A 17,757-nucleotide genomic window follows, 5' to 3' on the forward strand; every position below is an offset into this window, starting at 1 on the left:
AGCACTACCTTTGAAATCTGGCAACCTACATAAGATATAGACACTTTAACTACTGGGGAGGCCTTTACTAGTAACATCATCTCTGGGTCTGTTTCCATATCTGGCAAATGAGAGAATTGGGACTAAGTACATGTCTGTCAAGATCCCTCTCAGCACTATACTATGTCTCAAGACAGAGTTTGTAGCTGCCCTCATTATTTCACAGATGATAAAACACTAAGGTACAGAAATGTTTAAAGACTTGTCCAAGAACAAACTGAGAGTAAATGAACAACTGAACTTGTGCCCCCCAACTGCTCTGTCACTGAACCAGAAGTAGCACTTTCTAAAGTAGCTTTCTCTAGCTCATTATTCTTTAAAAAATGATATTGGTGATTTTCCCAAACAAAAGAATAATCTTCTTAAGAAATCAATTTTTTTTTTTTTTTTTTTTTACCAGTAAGGGGATCGCAACCCTCAGCATGGTGCTGTCTGCACCACGCTCAGCCAGTGAGCGTACCAGCCATCCCTACACAGGGTCCGAACCCGTGGTCTCGGCGCTACCAGCACCGCACTCTCCTGAGTGAGCCACGGGAGAAATCAGTTTGTTTTTAAACTTCTAAGGCAGTTTAAATTGCTCCTAATATAGGAACAAAAATTTTAAATTACTTTTGTGGAATGTGAAGACCCTAGAACTTAAAAATCTAGACTCTTATTTTGGTGAATTTCAACAGTACTCATACATTCATGTACATGTTTCTTTGCCAACATCATTGTATTATATTGTGTTATTCTACTTATATAACAAATAAATCATCCTAGAATAACGAGAATATTCTCATTAATAATGCTAGGAGTTACCTGCTTTCTGTACATTGTGTGAAGCTGAAGTAGTGGAGAAATAAGGAATTTGCCCAGGGACACCATGTAAGGCAAAAGACACTGGAATCTGACCTGGAGGGAGAGGCTGGGCCCTGGCCTTCTGTGTATGCAACTGGCCAAGTGGGGCGATGGGATGGAAAGACTGAAAGGACTGGGTTGTGGAAGAAGGCCCACATGTGGGAACTTCAACAGGCCCCTGCATAAAGTCACTGAATTCTTCATCATCAAGAAAGGCAGGTGATGGGGAGACAGTTTTAGTAGAATGAGATGATGTGGGACAATCTGCAAAATGGAAAATGGTAATGAAACATAGAAAAATGAAAATCAACAGGGAAAAAGAAGTTAAGATGTAGTACGATCCCAAAAGAACACACTGAAACACGAATAGTGGAGAACAAGAAATAACAAGTGACAATGGTCAAGTGGAATTACACATTATGCAAAACACTTTGATGTCTATACACAATTTCATGTCTTTTTAAAAGGAAGTTTTATAACTAGTTTTTTGTTTTTTTTTTTTAAAGATGACTGGTAAGGGGATCTTAACCTTTGACTTGGTGTTGTCAGCACCGTGCTCACCCAGTGAGCTAACTGGCCATCCCTACATGGGATCCAAACCTGTGTCCTTGGTATTATCAGCACCACACTCTCCCGAGTGAGCTATGGGCTGGCCCTATAAATAGTTTTCATTTGGTTCAAAAACAGAAAAATGTAGAACTCAAAATTTCTTTCTTTTATTGGGTTAGTATTTTTTTTTCCTGAGATCACTAGTAATTTACATCAAAGTGTTGATTATTTTTGAAATCCAAATGATCTGTTTACCTAGATAATATTCTCTCAAACCAATATATACCAGATATAAGAAAACCTGCCTATTCATACATTCATTCAATGTGTTCATGCTGCTGAATACATTTTGGACAGATACATACCCTGATGATTAAATTTCATTATTTATTAAGAAATTCAGTATGAAATAAAGCACAATATAAACCTGTAATTTCTGATATATCATGCCTGATCTACATATTTTGCATACATCACATTTCAGTAAAGTTACTGTATGAGGAATAAGAATTACAAAACACAAGAACAAACTTATTATCAAGGCGATATTTTCTTGTGCAAAGCATCAAAATCAGGATACCAAAAAGTGGTGAATCAAACAACTCAACAGTCAATTTAAGAAAGTAAACCATGACTGAGGACTATGTCTAAAAGATCTTTGGCACTAAAGGATATAAACATCACTGTGGCTTTTTATTGTTAAATGTGAGATTCACTTATGTAATAAATCTATTCTACAGGGGCTACATTTAACATAAAGCCCATTAATAATACTATTTTACTGTTGCTTTTTCACATTTTTAACTACTCTGAATTGCTTTAATATTTACTCAAGTCTAATATCACAAGGAGCAGGGTTTTTTTTTTTAAAAAAGGCTCTCATCTGAAAAATGGGGATACTACCCACTTATTACCTCTTTTTAGGATCAATGAAATAAAATCTGGAGGCAATGAAAGTTCTATAAAAGATATAAAATGAATATGCAAAATTATTGCCTTAATTAATTTTGTTTAGAAAAGAAAAAAGCCATACTATATTGAATTCCAAGCCTCTCAACAATGGTTATCAAGAATGTGAACTTAGGTTCTCAATTTGTGTATTCAGCTACATTGAATATTTTTAAAATGAACCCTGACTATTTACCAGCAATATACTATAAAGGCTAAACCAATGTTTCTTTAATTTTGGCTGGGATTATGTTAATTCTATGTGGTATATATTTTGGCTTCTAAACTCTTATGACTACATATATATGATTAAAAAGAAACATAAAAATGATATGATAAATACAGTTTGTATATCCAATATTTTAATATAAACAGTCTTTGGGGGAAAATTAAAAGATGCCTTTGGTGGTAGAAAGGTTGGAAAATCTTTTTATATACTTTAGGCCTAGGTTTAAGACCCCAACTGGAGAGGCTCTGGAATCTTCTCAGGCTTGCTTCAGAACAATCTTTTTTGGCTCAGCATGGAGTGGTTAACTGGAAATTGTTGACTGCCTACCTGTTGATGGAACTTATGAGAACATCAATTTATTACTTAACATAGAGTATGCCTCATTCTTAATACTCATTGTTAAACTACATCTGGTTGCCACAGAGGGCAAATCATATGAATAGAACAGTGTTTGACCTAACAATGACCTTCTTCTCTGCCTTCCTCTCCTTTTTTCTAAGTTCCATGCCGGGTCCAGCTTAGCATTATCTTCCAATAGCTATTCTTTTTGGGGTTTTTTGGCAGCTGGTCAGTATGGGCATCAAAACCCTTGATCTTGGCCAATGTCTATACTTAAAATTACAGTCAAATGCCACATAATGACGACATTTTGGTCAACGATGGACCGCATATACAACAGCGGTCCCATCAGATGACAATGGAGCTGAAATATTTCTATCATCTAGTAACATCATAGCTGTCATAATGCCATAGCACAAGGCATTACTCACATAGGAACAACAGGCTATACTATATAGCCTAGGTGTGTAGCAGGCTATACTATCTGGATTTGTGTAAGTACACTCTATGATGTTTGCACAGCAATGAAATCACCTAAGGATGCATTTCTCAGAATGTATCCCCGTTATTAAGCGACACATGACTATACTTCTTGACTAGCTTATTCAGCTTATGATTTTCATTTTTAGATATTTCTAATCTCAACCTGATTACTAATACCTATTCTCTTTTCAACGTTGGTGTATATTTTATTTGGGGGCATACTTTTGGAATGAAAATCTAAGTATATAATCTAACAAGTGAACTTAATAGGACAGGGTCAAAGCTGTCCCAGAGAATCAAGAATTGGTTACTGGGCTGATATTTGATTATTCCCTCTTGATATCACCTATAAAAGGTATTAAGGGTACTTAAACAAGGGTTTAAGATAAAATTTATCAATGTAATATTTTCCAGCAGAAGATAATACTTTCTTTGTTGGCTGAATGATTTATGAAACCTATTCACTTACTAATAATGTTATTCTTGAAATCAGCTGATAATAAGATGTCAAAATATTAAATTTTAAAATAGGATGTGGTAACAGTTATGCAAAGACTCACTTCAACTGCTAAATGTTCAAAACAACAACAAAAAAACACAAAAAAATCCTTTTACTCTGCTCTAAATAGGCACTTTTTTGCTTACCTATTGATAAATGATGATAAAAACTACAAAGAGATGTATTAAAGAAACTAAAATCTCATGAGAAGCATTATTAAACCCATGGCTTTTTTTAAATGGGGCATTTTAAGAACTTATAAGTTTAATCAGGTTGAATAATAAAATCTGAATTAGCTCACAAAAAGTAAAATTATTTCAAAACAATGAGAGTAAAATAGTAAATTTCTTTATTACATTTGCTTTTAGTGAACAAATTTTACTAATGTTAACATACTCATTTATATACAGAAGATTTACAAGTGAAGTTGTAATACTGACATTTAACTAGAAGATAGAGGTTTTTCCTCCCAAGATAGTTGTTATCCAGACCAGAGCTCTTAAGCCATTGTACCTAGCTTAAAAGAAGAGTTTCTCACTGACTCCACACACACATAATGGCCAATTAAACAGAGACTATAAATCACCTTCCAAGAAAGGAAAATTTTAATGCCTCTTAAAATTAAAACTACCTGGTTTCTTGGGGTGCGATGCTGGAGTAGGGTGCATCTTAGCATCTCTGGAAAATCCATCTAAGTTTCCTTTTATGGCTTCCAAAGCATCATCTCTGCTCTTCTCTCCTGTCTAAGAGACAACAAATGTATACATATTTCTTCATTTATCTCTTTGTCCTAAACTGTCCCAAATTAAAAGAAAAGCACAGATATTAGTCTATTTCCAATATTTTTTTACCACATACTTCTGTTAATGAATACTTCAAGTCAGAAAGACATCAAGAAGTGTATAAAACAAAGGCATAAAATGATACTCCACAGAATATGAAAATATTAAAAGGCCCCTTTGTAAATACTTTAGGATAGAGCTGTTAGATATTCTGTGAGGTCCTAAGAGAAACCCATTTCATATTACTAAATTTTGGATTAATGCTTCCTAAGAAAAAGATTACAAACACTGCCATGGTAGTAAAAGAGAGTTGAGAAGATAATGGCTGACATTCTATTCCCATCAGCAGTAGAGCATCTTTACAGAAAAAGAAAAATCCTTCACTTTAGGACTTAAACCAAAATGAAAGGAATCAATCACAGCCTCAGCCTGGGCTGGTGCCTCAGTGACAAAATCTACTGAATGAGTGAGAGGAAGCACATCCAGGGAGTGTGTGCTTTGGGTGGGGAGAGGCGGTGGATATATTACCTTGGGTTTCACACTACTCAGAAGTCTGAGCTTCTGCTTCTGCTCCTCAAACTGGCGTCTTTTTCTTTCTTCTTCTAAGAGTTTTTGCTGCTGTTCAAATCGTTTTCTGAAGGAAAAAAGATCTCATAAAGAATGAACTTCAGGGATTATCAACTGTGTTATATTCAGATTTCTACTAACAGTTCCAGCAATATCATCTTGCATTTCTAGAACTACGAACTTCACTGCTAATTATATCTAATTTTTCTATGACACTCCTGTTTCCTTGCTATATTAATTCTAAAATATTTGAAATAAGCCTAGAAAATTATTTACCTAAACTATATATATGAATTTCTTTCTTATCTAGTTTGCAAAGAGAAGAAACAATCTTTTGCAAACAAAAGTAATATCAAAAAACAGGGAGGCAGACAAACATAAATACACTCTTTGCTCCGTAAATAAAAAAGAAACTTCCTTGGGAAAGCACTGTCATATATGAGAAAGAGTAATGCTCTGGGAATCAGGAGGCCTCCATCTGAGTCCACGCTTTGCTCGTAACTGTGTAACCTGGACTGATAAGTTGTTTCATTTATCTGAATCTCACTTTCACTAGATATAAAACAAGAAGGTTGAATTAGAGGATCTCTAAAGTCCCTTTTGTGTCTAAACTTATAATAAAAGTATTTTAAAGAGTTTTAAGGGCAACTTGACTGTTTTGGTTTCAAATCTGCACTAGAGAACATTTGACAATTTAAAAAACAGCTATTATGTATCTTTGTTATCCTTGAATCCAGGGGATCTCTTACTGCTGCTCTTCAGCAAACTGCTTCTGCATATCTGGAGTGTATTGTGGGCCTGGAGGACGCATGCCCAGGAATGGTGCTTGTCCCAGGTAAGGCATTCCCGCTGCTGGCATTGGTCCCAATGGTATCCCTGCCTAGAATAAACAAACAAAAGCTTAAAAAACATTTTCTCCTTTTAATTATCACAAAGAAAAATAAAATTTCCATAAATTCTATCTTAATTTTTTTATGAGTAAACTAGATAAGTACATTCTAACATAAGATTCAAAGAACACAGGCTAAAAATGGGAAGCTCCCTTTAACATCCTGTCCCTCCATTCCCTTCACTGTGTCAGAGGTGACCACTGCTCATAGTCTGAGAGGTGTGCATGTGTGTAATATCCTTCAGGCTGTGTGTGCATGGAAGCACATGCACACAAATTACATTCCTATGAGATCACTAATCCATGCTCTTTGAGAAGACGTTTCATATCTTACAGATCTTTGTATTTCCAGCAATAGATGAGAGCCTGGCCTACGGTAGTCATTCCACAAATGAAATAAAACTGGATTTTCCAATATGTATGATAGAATAATGAATAATTTGATGCTCATTATCATAAATCTGATAACGAAACTTTTATAGAAAGTAATATATTTAATCAATAATGATATACCAATACAACAGTATAAAGTTTACTGAAGTGCCCAGAAATAAGAACAATATAACCCCAAATCTCATGTTAAAAATGATGATGACAACAACAATGATGATAATGGCTAATTTTTACTGAGTGAAAACATCTACTCCTCAACTTTCTCCGTGAGAAAGTACTCCTTCTGTCCCTGACTGAAACCTGGCTGCTCCCTGAAACCCTTTTACTTAGAGATTGCTGCTTCTCTTCTACATTTCCTATAAGTGGGGAATATTTCTCCTTGCTTCTTCTAAACCTTTTCTCCCCTTTCTCTTCCTTCGAAAATCCGAAAACATTTTAATTTCTTGCCATCTTATTTCATTTACTATCCTCTCTTGTTCATGTCATCTACTGACCCTCAACGGCCTCACTCTTCATTTGAAGACTTTAGAACTTTACTATTTTCCATTTTACCCCTAAGCTGCTCTTGGTGACGTCAACAATCACGTGGATGACTCATCCAAAACTGTGGCCAAAAGGTCTTTGACTGCCTCACTGCAATCATGTCCAACATACCATTCTAGCTTCCCATTCCACGGTTATACCCTTGATCTATCAGCACCAATAACAGCATCATCTCCCAAATCTTGATTTTAAGCATCCAAACACTTGACCACTACCTCCTATTCTTCCAGCTCATCTACACCAGTAATTCTCCTATCTCATAAAGACCTCTGATCTGTCACTTTTCCCATCATGTCCTCACTTCTCTTCTTGCTCAGCTCACATTCCAGGGTTCAACATTAAATGCCCTTGTAACATCTTTAACTCCCTCACCTGTCAATTCCTTGGTATGGTCTGTGGGGAAACCTTATCTCAGTTAGTGCCAATTAATCACCTTCTCTACGCTTATACTTGAAACCGCTGAACCTTGCTGGAGAGAAAAACATTGGGGAATCACTTCACATTCTTGACCACAAACCTCAAATGGATCCCCATCACAGGCCAGTCTTATGAGGATTCTTACTAGGTAAGATTTCAATCCTTCGAAATTTATTGAGATTTGCTATAGCCCAATATATAGTGAATATTAATAAATATTCCATGTTTGCTCAAAAAGAAAGTATATTTTGCAGCTGTTGAGAATCATGTCCTATTTATTATACAATAGTGTTTCAAAAAGTTTGTGGAAAAAACAGAGTTAGAAAATAATACAAGTCTTTCCATGAACTTTTTTAAGTACCCTCTTATATCCATTAGGCAAGCTTGTTAAGATTATTTAAAGCTTTATCTTTACTGTTTGTGGATTTGTTTATTTCTCCTTGTTGATTTGTCAATTTCTCTTATAAATTTTGAGGGCAGTTTGTTAGGTGCATACAAATTTGGAACCGTTATATCTTTCTTGTAAATTTAACCTTTTATTATGATGAAAGGTCCTCTTTAACTCTAGGCTTTTGTCTTAAAGTATATTTTGTCTGATTTTCATATAGCTACATCAGCTTTTTTTCCCATCAGGATTTACATGTTCTTTCATTCCTTTAAATGTTCCTGTATCCTTGTTTTACATGTGTCCTTTGCAGGAATCAAATATTTAGAATTTTGTCTTCCATTTAATATAACTGATACATTTAGGTTTAAAATTACCTTATTTTGTGATTTGTCCCACCTTTTCTGTTTCATTTTCTTCCCTTTCTTGCCTTTTTTTTTTGGATTGGCTGAGTATTTTTCTTCTCATTCTATTTTTTTCACCTCCATTTGTTTAGAAAGTGTTTATAAAATCTTCTAAGGTTACCCTTGAAATCACAACATGCATTATTATCTTAGTTCAGGCTGCTATAACAATACCATAGACTGGGTGGCTTAAACAACGAACATTTATTTCTCACAGTTCTGGAGGCTGAGAAGTCCATGATCAAGGTGCCAGCGGATCAGGTGTCTGGTCCTCACTAGTTTTGGGGTAATTTTCTATGCAACAACAATACATATAACTAATACAATCCTGCTGGGTTTTTGTTTTTGTTTTTGGCAGTTGGCTAGTGTGGGGATCCGAACTGCTGGGATTATTAGGCTTCCTGAATCTATGTATCAGTATCTTTCAACAGTATGGGAAATTTCTCAGCCTTTATTTCTTCTTACTCTCTCTTTCCTTTCTTTCTAGAATTCCAACTAAACACTTATTAGACCTTCTCATTGAATCTTCAAAATCTCTCATGTATTTTCTATCTTTCCATCTTGTCTACAATCTAGACAGTTTCTCTTGACCTACCTTCAGCTCATTAATTCTTTCTTCAGCCATTTCTAATCTGCCATTCAACTCATCATTTCTTTTGGTTCATGTATTTTTCAATTCTGAAAAAATTTTCAAATTAATTAATTTTGAGTTCTCTGACAAAATTTTTTACTTCAGCTTTTATTTCTTAGATCATAGAAAACATAGTTCCATAGTCTATTCTGCTAATTCCAATAACTAACATTTTGGGGATTTTTGTTTATGTTGTCTCTGGGTCTGCTGGCTCTTACACTGTGTTGTTTCCTTGTATAACCAGTTGACTTTGTGTGTTGAACACTGTGTATGAAGAGTTATTTGCAGAAATATTTTGATGGCTAAAGTAATGTTATATTCTCCAGAAAGGATTTTGTTAGCCTTTGCCAGGTACCTAAGGACACCTCAAGTTTGGGACCACCTTAATCCAAATTCAAGATATGAATTTCCTTGGACCATCAAATGATGGGAAATCAGCTTCAAGTCCATGTGAGAACAGGCTCATTTCCAATTTAATTTTACTCTGAAAGCATGACCTTTGGATGCCCATTTCAAAGTGAGACCCTTTGCAGGCTCCTAGCTTTGATTCTATAACCTTTTCCCCATTCTCAGAGTGACAGTTTTACAATTACTTCTTCAATATTGGCAAATACCCTCAGAGAAAAATCAGCTTTCAGTGGCTGGGCTTTCTTCTCTGGATTCTTGGCCCAGGAATCTTCAGTACCTTGTAAACAATTTTATGCTTTTAAGAAGGTATTTTTTTTTTTAGGCCGAGCCCGTGGCGCACTTGGTAGAGTGCTGCGCTGGCAGCGCGGCGACGCTCCCGCCGCGGGTTCGGATCCTATATAGGACTGACCGGCGTACTCACCAGCTGAGTGCCGGTCACGAAAAAAAAAAAAAAAAAAAACGACAAAAAAAAGAAGGTATTTTTTAAGGGGATGTCTCCTATAACTTAATGAATAGTCTCCTCAGTCATGAAAGAGATACAGAAGAAAATGAGATTATTTTCTCTCCTACTCTCATCTTCCTACCTCAAAAAAAAAAAAAAAAAAAAAAAAAAAAAATACAGCCTCACCCTTTGTCTGAGTCTGCATGTGTATCTTTTTCTATAATTACTCTTTTTCTCTTTTCTGGCACACCTATACTACGGTTCCTTTTCTTTCTTTTTTTTTAAAAAAAAAATCTGGATTCCCTTCCTGTTAATAGAGCTTGGCTTCATTTCTGCCTCCAGTTTGTTTTGGGTTTTTTTCCTTGGGGGGCGGGGGGGCTGCTGGCCAGTAAGGGGAGCTGAACCCTTGACCTTGATATTACAAGGCTGTGCTCTAACCAACTGAACCAACTGGCCAGCCCCTGCACTACAGTTCTTAAGTGCAGAAACAGAAAAAGTTCCTTGGAGAAACAACCTTATATTTTGGCTCTTTAAAATATTATATCAAGTATATTTTTTCTTTTTCTTTTTTTTTTTTTTTGCATTTTTGTTTTACTCACTTTTAAAATTTTTATTATCAAGTATATTTTAAAAGGAAAATTTCACCCAGCTTCTTTAGTTGTCCAAACTGCCTACACCACTATTACAGGAGGACCACTTTCAGTTACAGTAGATGAGGGATCTGTTTGTAGTTAAGCTCAACTCCTCTACTTGTATGAAATTGATTAGTGTAAACTATCAAAGTTAAATTACTCTAAGGTGAAGTTTGTACTCACACTATTGAATTTAATATATTCAGATTTTCATCAATCCATCTTTTCTCAATTTTTTAATACACATATAACACAAAATTTACTATCTTAACCACTTTTAAATGTACTGTTTAGGAGCATTAAGTATATTCACACTGCTGCTCAGCCATCACCACCGTCCAGCTCCAGAACTCTTCTCATCTTGCAAAACTAAAACTCCACATCCATTAAACAGTAACTCCCAGTCCCCTCCCATCCCCCAGCCCCTGGCAACCATCACTCTATTTTCTGTCTCTATGATTTTGACTACTCTACCTCCCTCATGTAAATGCAAACATACAGTATTTGTCTTTTTGAGACTGCCTTATTTCACTTAGCATAATGTCTTCAAGGTTCATCTATGTTATCACGTATGTCAGAATTTCCTTCCCTTTTTTTTTTTTTTTTTGTATTTTTCGTGACCGGCACTCAGCCAGTGAGCGCACCGGCCATTCCTATATAGGATCCGAACCCGCGGCGGGAGCGTCGCTGCGCTCCCAGCGCTGCACTCTCCCGAGTGCGCCACGGGCTCGGCCCAAAATTTCCTTCCTTTTTAAGGCTGAATAATACTCTATTGTGCATATATATTCCCTATTGTTTATCCATTCATCCATTAATGGACATCATCAATCCATTTTTAATGAAGTTTTTAATATGACTAAAATCTTAATTTTAATCTTAAAATGTTTTTGAAGAAATCATACTAGTGTTTCCCTCAAATAAAAGTATTTCTTTTAGAAATTATCAAAAATACACCCTCTGAAACTAAGAAAAGTGTACCTCACTGAAACAGTGGAGGACTGTTTTAAGGTCTAGAGAAAAAATACATGTAAAGCACCTAGAACACTGTCCAGCACACATAAGTAAATAAATAGCAGCTATTATAATTATTAGAAATAATATATATTGATGATGATAAAATAGGACGCTTTCAAAAATGATGATGATCCCATTTTTCTGGAACAAAATAAGATACCACAAGCAAATACAGAATTAAGGTAACTAGATAAGAAAAATAAACATTTGATAGTTATAATATAGGTATCATTTTATTATGTTCCTGCCATGTACCAGCCACAGTACTAGGCCTTTTACATATATTACTCTCAATATATGCAAGAACATGAGAATTAGAGATATTTCTGTTTATAATCAACGACAGTTACCTTAATAATAACAAATACTTACAGAACCCTTGCTATGTTCCAAGGACTTTTCTAAGTGCTTTACATATGTCAATTAATTTAATCCTTATAACAAAACTATGCAATAGGTGCTACTATTATTCTCATTAACAGATGAAGCAGAGAATAGTCAAGTACCTTACTCATTGCTGTTAAGTGTCAGAACCAGGATTACAACCAGCCAGCTTCTGGCTCCAAAGTTCACGTTTCTTCATCGCTATACTATGCTGTGCTATGCTGCCTCTCCAATCACCAACAACAACCACAAAAATCAGAGGTTATTTAAAAATGCTTCTTATGGGCCGGCCTGTGGCTCACTCGGGGGAGTGTGGTGCTGATAACACCAAGGCCACGGGTTCGGATCCCATATAGGGATGGCCAGTTTGCTCACTGGGTGAGCGTGGTGCTGACAACACCAAGTCAAGGGTTAAGATCCCCTTACCAGTCATCTTAAAAAAAAAAAATGCTTCTTATGTGTTTTCTTTTGTGTATGTTTATTCATATACTTAGACACATACCTGCTCAAAGCAGCTTGGCAGGTTTATGAACAGTTTCTAGGATTCTACAACTAGAGTTACAAACAATATTGTTTTATTACTAACACTATTCTAAATCTTCAGTGGGGGTAGCTGTGTATATGATTTTTAATCATAGTGTGGTTCTCTTGCTGCTAAAAATTAGTACCACACTACTGGGATTAAATTATCATTTTCTTTCTTTCTTTTTGTTACCTAAAGCACATAAAATACAAAAGAAACCACACAAATCATAGAGAGTAAATAAAATAAGGTATTCTACAAAAATAATAAGAAATGAAAGAAGTAAAGGTATTATGCACCTTGCCTTCTTATTTACAAAACTCTGTTCCTCAAGAAGATTCAAACTTATGGCATTTTGTTTCCCCTACTCCTGAAAAGGAATGACGATCTAAGTTTTTACATTTTTAAAAAAAATCTAAATAAATCAAAAGATTAAGAGATACTTGTCCTTAGGAATATACTGAATGACATAGCAAAAGAAAGAACAGAAGTTTGAGAAACATTCAATAAGTCACTAAAAGACTAGAGATAAAGAAGTTCACCTCCAAGTTGAAGTATCTAAGGATACTAAAGTATTTAAAGTATTTAAGGATACTGAAGATTTGAATAAGTGGAGAGATAAAGTACAACAGATAAGAATAAAAAAGTAAAAATATCAATTTCAATAAAAATCCCAATAGGCTTTATGTGAAAGTTGACAAGTTGATCGTAAAATGTACACTGAGGGGCAAAGCACCATGAATAGCAATAATTCTTTAAAAGAAGGAGGAGGAGGATCCATAGTACCTGATATCAAGGCTTACCTTAGGCTAGAGTAATTAAGGTATAAGATATTTACTGACACAAGGATAGACAGATATAGCAGTTGGGCAAACAGAGGAGCACAGAAACTAATCCAAAACAAATAAAGAAATGTGATATTACAGGAGTAATCAAGAAATCAATAAGTAAAGAACAGGCTATTTATAAATGATTTGGGGACAAGTGGCTACCCAAATAGAAAATAATAAAATTACATTCTTCTACCACATACTGATACAGAAAAGCAACTCTAGGTAGGTTAAATACTCGTTAAAAATTTCTTAAGTTTCTTTTCATATATAAGAAAATATCATTATGATGTCATGGTAGGGAAGGATGTCTTAGATGAGACAAAGAAAGCTCAAACTATAAAAGAAATAATTTAGTCATCTGAATTAATTTCTAGAAAACATGACACCATAAACATAATTAAGAGAGAAGCCAAAGACTAAGAGAAGATACTGGCAACAAAAATAATCACAAAGGATTAAAATCTAGAATATATAATGAACTGATTGTATATATAATATATAATTATTACATTATAATCATAATATAATATAATTAATATATTATAATTCATTCAAAATATAATGAATTGATTTCTGAGAAGAAATCAATAAGACTAAAACAGCAAAAAATTGGAAGCAACTTAAATGTCTGTCTGTAGAAGAATATACATTCATGCAATCAAATACTACATAGCAGCTATTATGAACAAACTTGGCATAACTCTATAGCAGGGGTAAATCTTAGGGAGAAACAACATTGAATTAAATAAATCAAGGTGCAGAGGGTACTTACTTATGTAAAAATTTAAAACCTAGAAAATATTATATAATGTGTGTGAATATATAAATTTATGGTAACAATAAATACTAAATTCATGATGGTGATAACTACCACTGGAGATGTAGATGAAGGGAATTATAACTATATTACTCAATCCTTTAAAAAAAAGTGAAGCAAACATGGCATGTTAAAATTTGTTAAATGGATGACATGATTGCCTACATAGAAAATTCTAAGGAATCTACAAAATATTCCTAGAACTAATAAGTGAGTTCAGCAAGTTTGAAGGATACAAGACAAACACTCAACATCAATTGTATTTTTATATACTAGCAATGAACACATGGAGACTGAAGTTAAAAATGCTACCACTTATAATTATTCAAAAAAATCAAAATATTTAGATGTAAATATAACCAAGCATATAGAAAAATAAAAATACTCAGATGGATATCTAACCAAACTTGTACAGGACTTGTATGCTGAAAACTATGTAACATTAATGAAAGAAATCAAAGATCAAGAAACATACCATGTTCATACATTGGAAGATTTAACGTAATAAAGATGTCAATTCTCCCCAAATTGATAGAAAGGTTTAACACAATTCCTATCACAATTCCAGCAAGAGTTTTTGTAGACAGAGACAAAATTATTCCAAAATTAATACGGAAAGAAAGAGGAATCAGTAGTTAAAACAATTTTGAAAAGAAGGGAGGAATCAGCCTTATCACAGAGCTACCATAACAAATACCGAGTGTTACTGGTGAAGGCACAGACACATTAATCAACAGAACAGACCAGAGAGCCTAAAAAAAGATCCACACAAGCATGGCCAATTGATTTTTTCACAAAAATGCAAAAGTATTTCAATGGAGGAAGGACAGATTTTTCAACAAATGGTGCTGGAGCAATCAGACATCCATAGGCAAAACAATACAAAAAACAAACTTTCAACCTTAGTGTCACACTTTACACAAAAATTAACTCAAAATGGATCATGAACTTAAATGGAAAACTTTCAGAAAAAATATAGCAGAAAATCTTCAGAATCTACAGCAAGGCAAAGAACTCTTAGACTTATACCAATGCACGATACATAAAAGGAAACAACTTCTAAATACCATTTCATCAAAATTTAAAACTTTTGCTCTGTGAAGGACTCTGTTAAGAGGATGGAAAAACAAGCTATAGACAGGGAGAAAATACTTGCACCATATATCTGACAAAGGATTAGTACCTAAAATACAGAAAAAAACTCTCAAAATTCAACAGTAAAATACCAAAAAAATGCAACTAGAAAATGGACAGAAGATATGAAGAGACATTTCTCAAAAGAAAATGTAATGATGGTAAATAAACACATGAAAAAATGTTCAGCATCATTAGCTATTAGGGAAATATGTTAATTTAAACCACAATGAAATACAACATATCCATCAGAACAGCTAAAATAAAAAAATGACAACTGACTAAATGCTGACAATGATGCAGAGTAACTAGATCACTCATACATTGCTGGTGGGAATGTAGTATAGCCACACTAGAAAACAGTTTGGCAGTTTCTTAAAAAACTAAAAATGTAACTAGCGTGAGACCCAGCAATTATACCCCTGGGCATTTATCCCAGGGAAATGAAGACTTATGCTCACACAAAAACCTTTATTTATAATAGCAAAAAATATGGAAACAACCTGGATGTCCTTCAGTGGGTGAGTGGTTAAACAAAGTGTTATACATCACACCATGGACCACTACTCAGCAATAAAAAAGAATGAACTATCGATACGTGCAACAACTTGAATGAACCTTAAGGGAATTATGCTGAGTGAAAAAAAAGATCCCCCCAAAATGTTTCAATTTATGTAACATTCTTGAAACCACAAAATTATAGAAATGGGAACACACTGAAGTGAGTGCAAAGGAGTAAGGTGGGGGCAGGAAAAAAGTGAGTACGGCTATAAAAGGGCAATTTGAGGGGATCCACGGTGAGATGGAAATGTTCTGCATCTCGACTGTAAATATCAATATGCTGCTTGTGATGATATGCTATAGTTCTGCAAGTTGTTACCACTGCGGGAACCAGGTAATGGATCTCTTTGTATTATTTCTTACAATTGTACCTCGATATACATTTATCTCAAAATATAGTTAAAAAAATTTTTTTGATAAAGCTGTGTGACAGGCTCACACATGTTCATCATATACTCTATTCTTGCCTATATGGTTGAAATATTTCAGAATAATAACTTAAAAATTTATTGTAAATCATAAGGAGTGTTTTCTTTTATGTGTTTTGGGGAGTGGAGAGGTATGTAATAACCAGAACTAACTTTCATTTTGACTTTTTTTTGGAAATATATCCCTTCAAAGACTGATGAATAGGCTAAAAAAATACTGGGTTTGCCTCGTATATGTCTGAGGTTGGCTAGGGTTATTGAACTTTGGGGAAAAATAGATCTAAATGACATTCCCCTAAAGAATAATGAACAGATTCCAAGCAGTATAATGCCTGTTAGCAAAAATAAAGGTTAATGAAAAAGATTTTTGTTGTTTTGTCTTAGAATCATTGATACTCAAGCTCCTGATACTCAGGAAAATTATTTGGGCACTAACACATATATTAGTTTACTTTTTTGTTGTTGTTCTGCATGTTAGAGATCCTTATTGTTTTTGGTTGTTTCAAACTCTTTAAAAATATTTTTCAGATAATTATGTAAGTCATAAAATAATGTTTAGTGTGAAAATTAATGACTTAAAAATTGTATCAGTTGTTCTAAGATTCAGCAAATAAGCTTACTAAATCAATTAAAAATTACTTGTATTCTAAGGTAGATTGTTTCCAATTATTTGCTGCCCTTACTCTAAGAGGACTACACACCCGTACGTGGTTTGCACTCCTCCAAGTATACTCCTCCCCCGGCTCATGTTAGTTTTGGCCACATGACTTTGGTGAGCAGAAGGCATTGATAAATGCTACCTCTGTGCAGAAGCTTTAAAAGACATCACAGGGTTTGGCCATCTCTTTTCCCTATGCCAACAGCCTGGTGTATCCTGGGTGAAGGTCCCAGGATAAAGAAAACATGGAGCAAAGTCAGGGCCAACCCATAAAGGATATGTTTCACAAGTGAGGAATAAACCTTTGTTTTTTAAGTCACTGAGATCTGGGGACTGTATGTCTGCAGCATAATGTAGTGAAAGCTGACTAACATGGATTTAAAACCTACAAAAGCTCAATTTATTATCATTTTCTTCCTACTGGAGATGAATAAAAAATAATTCTGGAGGTTTCCTAAATCTTTAAACAAAACGGAGTTTTATTTGCTTTATTGACTTTGATATGACAATGGTTTCAACTTAAAATTCTAATTATAAACTCCCAATATTACTTATTTATAAGTTATATACATGTGCTATGGTACTAATATATAATGATAAAACGCACAGAAATAGAGAATTTTAAAGTATGGTATAAAAACGAAATACACAGCATTTAAAATATTTACTAACAGTACAAAAACCCTTTTCACTCTGGCTTATTTTTTAGTGAAAGCAATGTGAATGAATGAGTTTAATTTTTTTTTTTTAATGTAACACTTTGGATTTAGCTATTCAAAGGTCTGACTTTTAGATTCAAGTTACTTGGTTTAATGACCATCAGAGCTGAAGAAGATAATTTACAAAGATATGAACATCTAAATGAAAGAAGTCAATCTTAGGCTGTACTCACTAAATCATAATACTATCAATTTCATTCACCAACTCCACCAAAAATCATTAATAGTATTTGCTTTAATACATGCTCCCCATCTACAGTCATGGCC

At 34.3% G+C, this 17,757-nt stretch overlaps 1 protein-coding gene across 13 annotated transcripts in view; it reads right to left on the bottom strand.

The window, feature by feature from the left end:
- Positions 1-17,757, bottom strand: part of SYNRG (synergin gamma) — an 85,615-nt gene that overhangs the window by 57,055 nt on the left and 10,803 nt on the right. For 7 of the 13 annotated variants that reach the window (XR_010024573.1, XM_063109391.1, XM_063109392.1 and 4 more), the window contains 4 exons: positions 6,025-6,155; positions 5,237-5,342; positions 4,558-4,669; positions 841-1,143 (listed from right to left, as the gene is read on the bottom strand). Coding sequence is in view for 12 of the 13 variants with exons in the window: in XM_063109391.1 (XP_062965461.1) it covers positions 841-1,143; positions 4,558-4,669; positions 5,237-5,342; positions 6,025-6,155 (652 nt within the window). In the remaining variant the exon portion in view is untranslated. The remainder of the gene's footprint in view (positions 1-840; positions 1,144-4,557; positions 4,670-5,236; positions 5,343-6,024; positions 6,156-17,757) is intronic. The other 6 variants (XM_063109402.1, XM_063109399.1, XM_063109401.1 and 3 more) reach the window with 2 other exon arrangements.

The sequence above is a fragment of the Cynocephalus volans genome, chromosome 10, assembly GCF_027409185.1.
Source record: "Cynocephalus volans isolate mCynVol1 chromosome 10, mCynVol1.pri, whole genome shotgun sequence".
Taxonomy (NCBI): Eukaryota; Metazoa; Chordata; class Mammalia; order Dermoptera; family Cynocephalidae; genus Cynocephalus; species Cynocephalus volans.